The sequence below is a fragment of the Telmatherina bonti genome, assembly GCF_933228915.1.
Source record: "Telmatherina bonti genome assembly, chromosome: 10".
In the NCBI taxonomy this organism is placed as follows: Eukaryota; Metazoa; Chordata; class Actinopteri; order Atheriniformes; family Telmatherinidae; genus Telmatherina; species Telmatherina bonti.
The window spans coordinates 14,873,336-14,883,274 of record NC_136628.1 but is presented as its reverse complement, the minus strand read 5'-3'; the positions used below and the strand labels follow the sequence as shown (position 1 = coordinate 14,883,274).

The 9,939-nt window shown below is 41.7% G+C and overlaps 1 protein-coding gene across 1 annotated transcript in view; it reads left to right on the top strand.

Annotated features, from left to right (window-relative positions):
- rapgef6 (Rap guanine nucleotide exchange factor (GEF) 6) overlaps positions 1–6,654 on the top strand; it is a gene marked incomplete at its 5' end in the record, with an annotated part of 156,692 nt that extends 150,038 nt beyond the window's left edge. The window contains 4 exons of the mRNA XM_079247887.1: positions 497–734; positions 2,860–3,404; positions 4,115–4,459; positions 6,261–6,654. Coding sequence (XP_079104013.1) covers positions 497–734; positions 2,860–3,404; positions 4,115–4,459; positions 6,261–6,283 — 1,151 coding nt within the window. The 3' untranslated portion in view covers positions 6,284–6,654. The remainder of the gene's footprint in view (positions 1–496; positions 735–2,859; positions 3,405–4,114; positions 4,460–6,260) is intronic.
- Between the last annotated feature and the right edge of the window lie 3,285 nt (positions 6,655–9,939).

Below are 9,939 nucleotides of genomic sequence, written 5' to 3'. Positions count from 1 at the left end.
TGTTTTGTTGAGTTCCTTAAACATTTCTGTGTGTGTAAGTGGAGCAAGTTGAGTTAAAGCAGGATTCATTTGTGGCCTCGTCACTAAACAAACTATATCTGCTGCTACGAAATCTTCCTTTCTGGGCCTGAATTAGGAACGTAATCACACAAGAAAGTTCATCATTTTGTTGTTGACAACTAGGTTTCTGGTTTCTGTGTGTTTTCCTCTCATCCGGTTCTGTTTGAGTTTTAAATATAAAGTTATTATTTTGACTTAAACGGTGTTTCTCAATCAGTTCTGTTTAATTTCACATGGAAACTTCTCGGTCTGAGTTTTCACACTCATCTTATCAGGTCAGGGATAAAGTTAGCCGGGGCTAATTCTGGCTTCAGGTGGTTTTCAGTCCAGGTTTCCCTCAGATCAGGTTTGGGAAGAGATTTGTGGTGTCATTGTCGCGGTTTGTTTCAGTGATGCTCTTTGCTGTCAAATCTAAGCATCTGAAATGTTCCTCCAGGTTGTGTCCTTCTCCCAGTCGGTAAAGCAGACAACCTGTCGGACTCCAGTCACAGCGAGATCTCCTCGCGCTCCAGCATCTGCTCGGTTGACTCAGTTCCGGCCCCTGGGCCTGATGACCGATGCAACAGGACCTGTACCACCACTGCCACCCTCGCTCCTACAGCTACTGCGGTTGCTGAGAGCGCAGGAACATCACACGCACACTTAAATGCTGATTACAGTCAGCCTAGCACAAGGTAATCGCTTCATTTTAGTTCAACGTGTCTAATCTGGACTAATATTTTTTTGTTGTTGTTGTTGTTTTTATTTTATTTATTTGTTTACTTTTTTTTATTTTTTTTATTTTTTTTTATTTATCAATTTAAAAAAAATAAATAAAAAAAATGTTTTTTTTCATTAATGAACTGGGAAGGGTTGAAATTTTTCTGTCACTCTTTTAAAAAAAACTTTAAACTTGCATGAAACCTTTTTGTTGCACCTGTTTGCATTGAGTGGATCTACACTTCACAATGACTTACTTGTTATTAGATAACAGTGTGTGACGACACGGTGGACAAATTTGACAGCAGCTCAGCTCATCTGAAGGACGTTTAAGAACGTAAAACCATTTTCCGCCCCACCGCCCAGATACTTGACAACAAAATGTCTTAACTCTCAGCGATGCCTCCGTCCACAAACTTTGACCATCTGCTAACTTTAGCCGCTTTTCCAATTATATATCGTCCCCTTATTAAAACTCCAAGAACTGGAAGTTATTTAAAAAAAAAAAAGACAGCTTTTTATTGGCATCCTGCATTTACTGCCCTCCTCTCTCTCTCTCTCCTCCTTTTAGCCTTTTGAACAAGGTATCAGTTTTCACGCAGGCAGTTTTAATCTGGCTGAGTAAACAGCACGGCTTTTTATTGTCTTCTGTTTGTTTATTGTTCTACAATGATCAGGCTATTGTGTCTCATAAAGGCGAGACGGAGATGTCTTCCTGTCTGATGTTATATTACCCCGACAGCCTTGCTGTATAACTGCAACCGCTTTTATGAAATATGAGCCGCATTTCATTGACTGGCCTGTCTGTCCTGTAAAACTGTGCCAGCAAATAAATCCAAAGTTAAGGAGGAGATTTTTTTTTTTTTCTCCTGAGTTCAGACCATTACAGTTGATGGTTTTCAGCTGTCGTGCAGAACAAGCTGTGGGATTGATGTTTCGTCACCTCTGCAACATTAAACAGAAGTCTGGATGGATTTACTTCTGAAAAAAATGAAAGGAAAAAGGAAAGAATATATCCTAAAAGTTTTCAACAAAACTTTGTTTTCATGCATTTTACTTCCATACAATATATGGTTTGGACCCTTCACTCTGGAGTGTGGGTGGTCCTACATGACTGACAGCCCGGCATGCCGTCTTTCTCTGACTTGTGACAAAGTTGGTCGCTTTCAGAAAAGCTCATGAAGTTCTGCTTCAGTCACTTGCTGACGAATCCTGCTTTCATCTCTGAGACGACACGTAAACACAAGGAGATGAAGCGAAGCGCGTAAACACCGGAGAAACTTTTCCTTTTCCCCATCAAGCCGGCTACCTGGAGTCGTCTCCAAACACTTCGGCTGGACGTGTGTTAAAATGTTAAGCTGTCAGCCGAGCTCCAGTTAAACATCTGTCACATAGAAAAGCTCCTCTATGGGGGGGGAAGTTACCCTGAGCCTCCTGCTGAGGAACCCCCCCCCCCCCCCCCCCCCCCCCCCCCCTCCCAGTGAGGAGATGTGGAGTGAGGGTCTTCTGAACTGCAGATATTCAGAGTTTTATTTCTTTGTTTTGTTGGGGTGTTTTATGACAGTTGCTCTGGGAGTGTATTCTTCTTGTCTAAAAACTCGCTGCTGCTCTTGTTTCTCCTGGAAGTTCCTCGCGTTGCTTCGTTTCTTTGGGGAAAGGTTTGAAAATCTGGCAGAAGCAAGAAACTTTTTTAATTGTTTTGATTGCATTCAAAGCAGTTTTAGCAGGATGGCACGCGAGCACAGCGCTGTGTGTTGACTCAGATTTCAGTCGCGTATGCTTTAAAAGCTGGGAGCTTTCATGCGTTCGGAGGATGCTGCTCCACGTTTACGTGTCTGGTTTTGGATTTTAACGCGGCGTTTGATCTAATCAGAAAGAAAATATTTACTTTATGTTTAAAACTTTGTGGTTTAGTTTAGCTTATTTAGTTTATGCATAAAAACACGATACTAACTAAATATATATTAGTTTCCATCTCTATTATGTAAATGAGTGTTTAAAAACCACAGGAAAGAAATTTTCTTGGTAGTAATTGTTAAAAATGTTACTTGAAAGCTTTTATATTCAATAATCCCGCATTTTGTCTTTATTTTTTGCTAGTTCGTCATTGTTGGCGCGAGGATACGCAGCGCGAGGCTGCACGTTCGCCTCCTCCGTCTCAACGGAGGAGCTGACCCCGGACCACACGTCCCTGGACTCTGTGGTGGACAGCGGCCGTGGCAGCTGGACGTCCTGCTCCTCCAACTCTCACGAGTCTTTCCAAAGCCTTCCCGCCTCCTCCTGCCGGCCCTGGGACCACGGCATCCACGGACACCCGCTCTCTCTGCCCCACACACATCTGGGCGGCTTCAAGCACACGCAGCTGGCCCGGCCGATAGCGGAGGTGGAGGCTGCGGCGCCGGCGTGGGCCGGCCAGGAGTCTGCCAAGCAGCACAGCAGAAACTCCAGCTCAGATCTCTTCGGTCAGTTGCAGCAGGGCTGGCCTTCGTCCAACTCACTGTCGGACAGCTACGAGGGGAATTATGGGACGGTGAAGCGGCGAAACACCTCAGAGCAGCCCTCCTCGCCAGCCAACGAGGAAGGAGGACAAAGCAAAGACCCCGCCTACAAAACAGTGACGTCAAGCACAGACAAGGGCCTAATAGGTGAGGGGACAGGTTGCAAGTTCGATTCCCTTTAGGAGAAGCGGTTTAGATAAGCTCCGCGTTTCTGATTAGTTCTTAAATCTGTGTTTTTCTGAAGTTCAGCTTACGTTACATTAAATGTTTCTGCAGCTTTTATCTCCTTTACACTTACAGGAGTTGCTGAAGCTTTTCGTTCGCTCTTTAACTGTCGATAAGACACTAAACTTTAGTTTCATCAGGGTGACAAAGTCTTTCTGCATCCTTGGACAGTTGGTGTTTATTCGTTGTAGAAGCAGTGTTTTCTGATCCAGAGCATAGATAGATACTATCTGTTGCATCGCGTCAAAGTTTTTGTAAGTTCTGTGCTAGTAGTGACACATGCAGTGAGCATTTTACTCTGTTTTCTAATGTTTTTTTTAAAGCAAAGCTGAATTATTTGACCAAGCAAATGAATCAAACATTTGTTAGTGAGAGCAGACGTGAGTTGCAGCTGTCTGAATGCACTGCAGCGATTCATCTCATTGGTTGTTTTTCTTTTAATTTTCAACGTGTTGGTGCATGGATACGCTAGTTGTGGATTGTGTTAGTGAACCATCACATTAAGTTCAGTTTTCCATTGTTTTCTTTTGTTTCCTCCCTCGTCACAACCCCCCCTCCCCCCCCACATTCCACCTTGCCACCTCTTTCTTTGCTCCATCTTTTCCTTTCTTTTCATCCGCACCTCCATCCAGTGTACTGTATCACCTCCCCCGCCAAGGATGAGCGTTACCGAGCTCCCCCTCCCACCCCTCCAGGCTACCAGGGTCTGGCTTTGGGGGATCTCGGCCTCACAGATGGCGTAGTAAGTGTGCCAGGAGGTGTCACCCCCCGGCTTCCTCACCTCAGACCTCCAGACTACAGCGTGGCCATGCAGAGGAGCAAGCTCCTGCAGAGCCCTGGAGCGGCGGGCAGTCTGGCCGAGGCACGGAGGCTTCACCTCCAACACCAAGATGCTCAAACAACCGGGTCCAGTCAGGGCCACTCCAGACCTCCCAGCTTCTGCCGCCCACCACAGGATCTGGCCGACAGTGAGGATGGTAGGTTCCCCCTGTAGACTCATTTCATATAGAGATTTAAAGTCAACATGAACCAGAATCACAGTGTCACTTACAGCACATTCGAAGTACTTTGTTGTCTCACCAATAGCCAGAAAAACATAATCAGTCCAGACAGTAGACACTACAATACAAATGGTAATCATGTTACACACACACACATACACACACACACACACACACACACACATAGCTGACACAATGCTTCAGAGTAGGAGATGCCATGTTTTTTCTTTCGGCTGTGTTTTTGTTTTTTCAAACCCTGAATTCTGACTTCAGGATTGACTTTATGATCATGTCTCAGTCCATTTCCATTCCTCAAACCTTAATTTTAAATCTAATCTGCCAAATTTGTGCTGAATAAATCAGTTTTAATTAAAATTTACAAGTCATCAGTTTAAGTCAAGTTGGGCTGAACTGTTGTTCAGCTTGAGCTGCTAGCTGCTAGCTTCAGATCACAGACCACATGACTAACTTGTGTATTGATACATTTATTTCTTAACCATGGTAACTAAATGGACTTAAAGCTGCGGTAGGTAATCTTGCTCAGAGTGGTTCCTCATCCTGATAGCAGTCTGTACATTTTGTAATAATGAACAATAAGAAATATAGTTAGACCCCTCTGTTTACTGTAAATATGTAAAAACTCCGACCAATCCAAACGTTCAGACGGAAATGGAGTTGTTCATTTCTTATATTCTGTAAGTTTCTTCTCCCGGCTCCCCTCCTCCCCTCCCGCAGCATACCTGATTCCACACCCTGCATATAAATAGCGTGTCAGGATGAAAATACAAAGTAGTGTAGAAGAAACTTCGGAAGGCAAACATGGCTGAAAATATGCAGGAAGGATTTCCCGACCCGGCTCAGTTTATTTCCTGCTAAATAGCCAAGAAAGAGAAAATTGTTGGTGGAAAAAGCTACGAACTAGAAAAGCACTCTGAGAGCGTAAACCTCCGCCACGGCCTTTAAAAAGATCCTGGGTCCAAACGGTGATCCGGATCACCACCAATATGAAACCCCTTCCTCCTTTTCACATTTACAACAACTCCTGAAAATTTCAATAAAATCCATCCATAACTTTTTGAGTTATTTTGAACACAAACAGATAAACGCCGGTAAAAACATAAAATCCTTTGCAGAGCTAACAAAAAAGTCTTGGATCACACAAGGAGCAAAACCAGAGGGGGAGGAGCCAAGACAGGGCACTACTTCCACATCATCCTAGCTCCCCAACATTACCTACCCCAGCTTTAAATGAAAGGAAAAAACAATATTTTTTTAAAGTAATCAAATAAATTGTAAATGATTGTTGCTGTTGGAAGAATGTCCTCCTGTAAGTTTGTTTGCAGCAGACCTGAAGAAGCCTCTCACTGAAAACCCTATTTCCTTACTGTGTTGTGGAGTGTGCAAAGAATTTTTCATGTTAATCAATCTTAGCATCGTTGTTTTCGCTGAAATCGGCTCCAGTGACCCGAGTGTCGTCCCCAGCTCAGAGCCAGGTATCTTCATGCTGCTGCTCCAACTGCAGCAACAGGAAAAATGCCAGATTGGACGTGAAAAGTCTTTAAAAGCCTTGTTTTAGAAATAACCATATTTACCGACCCCTTTTAGTACATCCTTTTGTTTTCTGCCTCCTCTGAGCTGTGTAATTCCATAAAGACTTATTGTTACACACAGAGTTGGTCATTCTTTGTAATATTTATTCTTTTGGCTCTATTGAAACACCTTAAACTGGAATGATTCTAATTAAGGAGATAACATCACCGTCTCTTCTGTTTTCCAGATGAACAAGTGTCCGCGGTGTAAAGACGACCACATCCACACTGGCGTTGATCAGGTTTGGACTAAACTCAGCAGCCTGTCGGCTTCACGCATCAGAGCACATTCTCCAGGCCCCGCCCACAGACTCACGGGTCAGGTGACGGGTCTCCGCCTCTGAAAACTCCCACATTCACCTCTTTTTGAACTGATTTCATCAAAGGAAAAAACGTGAAAGAAACTTTTAAAACCTCTTGAACCAAGCAGGACAAGTCGGTGTGATGGAATCGCAAAGAAAGACGGCCATCTGGAACAAAGAAAAAAAACAAACAGAAGGAACGAGTGACAATAGCGATGCCTCGTCGCAAGCAGACCGCCACATACCTCCGCTATGTGCTACAAGCTCACTTTTCAAAACATGTTGCGTTTTTCTTTTATTGTTTAAATGTTGGACAGAGATTATTTGCTTCATGTATTGTAGTAATATTTTCAGCAGCATGTCTGAACATTTATTTATATATATATATATATATATATATATATAGATGTGTGTATATATATATATATATATATACAGTTGTGCTCATATTTATTCATACCTTTTCATTAAAGAAGGAAAAAAACAGCTGCTTGTAGGAAAATCATTACTTATTTTCCAATTCTGGTTCAATATAAATATTTTTTTTTTTTAAAAAGCAAACAAACAAGATAATTTATTACATATGACATCACTCATAACCTAATATTTAGTTGAAAAATCCTTTCATGTTTCCGCTACAGTCAGGTGTTTTCTGTTCCTCTCAGTCAGACTTCTGCACCTGTTGACAGGTATTTTGTCCCACTGTTCAACAGAAAAGTGCTCTAATTTGTCCAGGACCAATTATTTTTTTCTTTCTTCAACTCAATTACATGAAAAAACAGTGTTTTATATTACTAAATTATGTTTTTGCAAATTTTTAGTTATTGTTCCTTTTTTAAGTCTCCAGTTATTTGAGTGACTGTTGTAAATTCAGCCTTTTCTTTAATGAAAGGGGATGAATACATATGAACACAACTGTATTTATATATATATGTGTGTGTATATACATATATATATATATAAATATATATATATATATATATATATATATATATATATATATATATATATATATATATATAAATATAAGGAGGACCAGACAAACTTGAGCGTTGGGTTTTTTCCTCTTTATTTCCCCTTTTCTTTCAATTAGTTTTAACGTGTGCATTTTTTTTCCTTGCCTAAAAGAAAATGAATGTAAATGACTAATATCCAAGGGAAGAAGGAACTTTTTTCTTTCCTTTTTCCTAAAGGGTCGGTATTGTTTTCTACCAAACCGTGGCACTGATACATTTATGTTTGTAACACCAGTTCCCATGAAAATGCACAGAAAAGAAAGGAAAACGTGACCTGCACTGGAGGTCAGGAAACCTCTCAGGAGCCACAATAAGCCCCTCGCTTTGTTTTTACACCTCCTGTTGATGCAGAGAAAACAGAGAAATTAAGCCCCGAAAGCAACAGAAAGCACGTTTATGTGTTTAGCACTTACCGTTCTTTGCTTAGCTTGACGGAAAAAATAAACAGCATTTCTCAGGCAGTTTCCTTTGTCTGCGTGTCGCGCCCGCCTCTCCCTTCCCTCCCTCTCTCGTTGCCCGTTCAGTCAGACGTTTGAGGTACTTTGGCAGCAGCCTGCCTCCTGGATGTTTCTATAAAATCTGTATTATAACTTGTTTTTAATGAGCTGAAGAACAAATGCCTCGCTGCTTCCTGTAGAGTAAAACGTGTGTGTGTGGTTATTTAATCGCAGCAGCTGTGATAAAACAATATATTAGCACTGCGTGGGTTACAAAGTGTGCATGCACGTACGCTCCCACACACACACACACATCAAAATCTTAGCTGGTGTGCATTAAAAACAAAAAAGAGAGACAGTGTTTACACCAGTGCTTACATATTCTGTTTACAGTGTTTATTAGACTAGTCGTCGATGGAATTACAGGCTGGAAAGTGTAGTGCTCCAGTTTTAGTTGTAAATTTGTTTATAAACGCAGGAGGAAAACGCAGATGCACTATTAAGCCGCGCTCCAAGTTTACCTCTCTCGTCTGGGTTTTTGGCTTCTTATTTTTAAAAAAAAAAACGTGCAGCAACACGAAGAGTCAGCTGACGGCACGCTTCAGCTCCCGGTGCCACGCCGCGTGTTATAGCATATTTAAAAGATGCGCTTTTGAAGATTGTTTGTTTTGTGTCATAATCAGAGCAAATTTTGTGTGTTCAGATGGAAACTGTTTTTTCCCCAGTTTAGCTTGCATGCAGTCCAGCAGGGGGTGGAACTGTAAGCTTCTGCTGTTTGTCTTGTGTTGCATCTTTTGGTTGGTTTTGCCTCACAATGACTTGAAATTGTCATTAATGTATACATGGGGTATATATATATATATATATATATATATATATATATATAATGTGTTACATTTGAAATCATACAAAAATAGTTTTTGCTCTTTGTTTGACATGAATTGATGTAAACTGATGTTGTAGAGATGAGAGAAGAGGGTCTACTTTACAGACTTTAAGTTGTGACTGCCCTGTTGTTTTTGAGTCTTTTAAAGGAATTTTTCTTTGTTTTTGGCATTTTTTATGACTTATTCCCCCGTCTGTCTGTTGTTGCTGCCATTTCTGATCTTTGAGTGTAATTGCTGCTGTGTTTTGGGATGTGGTGTGCGTGCGTGTGTGTGTGTGTGTGTTTGTGATGTTTCTGAGGTTCTTTCTTCTTTCTTTCCTCGCCGTGTTGTCTCAGCTTCTATGAGCTACGCATCACATAGTTCATTTTCAGCGAAAGCCCCCCCTCGCTTTGCCGTTTTGCTTTGACGGCTTTCTTCCTGCACAAAGGTGGACCTCCTGTTAGTGTCTTGCTGCCGGTTTGATGGCGAGTTCAACCTGAGCTCAGACTGTGTGATTGAGCGGAGTGTTTTGATGCTATTATATTCCTGCCTGTTTGAAACGAGGAGAACAACCCCCCCCCCCTCCCCCTCACCGCCTCTCTTTCAGCCCTGGCAGGCCAGATAGATGTTAAAACTTTCAACCTCTCTCCTTGCTGCATTTCTCTGATATATTTCACTCCTTTGCTCAGGGATTCTGTGCAAATGGACGCTCTCCACTATGACCCTCATCTCACACTGTTTCTGTTGACATGAGAATCTTTGAAAAACTTTTTTTTCCTTCTACTTGACTGTTTTCCTGACATTGAAACCCACAAATCAGTATTAATGCTGCCTTTAATGTTTTTATTTCTTTTTTAAGTAAAATATGCTACATCCTTTAGTTTACCCAAATGATTTGACAGCTTTCAATCACTTTGTTTTGATTGTTGATCTGGAAGTTTAACCCCTAAGTCTCTGGAGATTAGGATGAACAAATAGAAGGTTTAACACTCCAGAAGTCGGGTGTTTAAAGCTAAATTTCCCTCCGCGTTAAATCCTGTCTGTGTCTCATTCAGTCCGAGCACAACGTGACGGCGTTTCTGCTTGCATGGAACAGGAGAAACATCATCTCTCTCATCTGAAGTTGTGCTGGTTTGTTGTCCCATTGTAACTTAGACCTCCACCCCCCCATCATCCTTTTCCATGTTTCCTGGAATGCAATAAGAAAGATGTGAATATGGTTTATGTGCGTGTGTATATGTGTGTG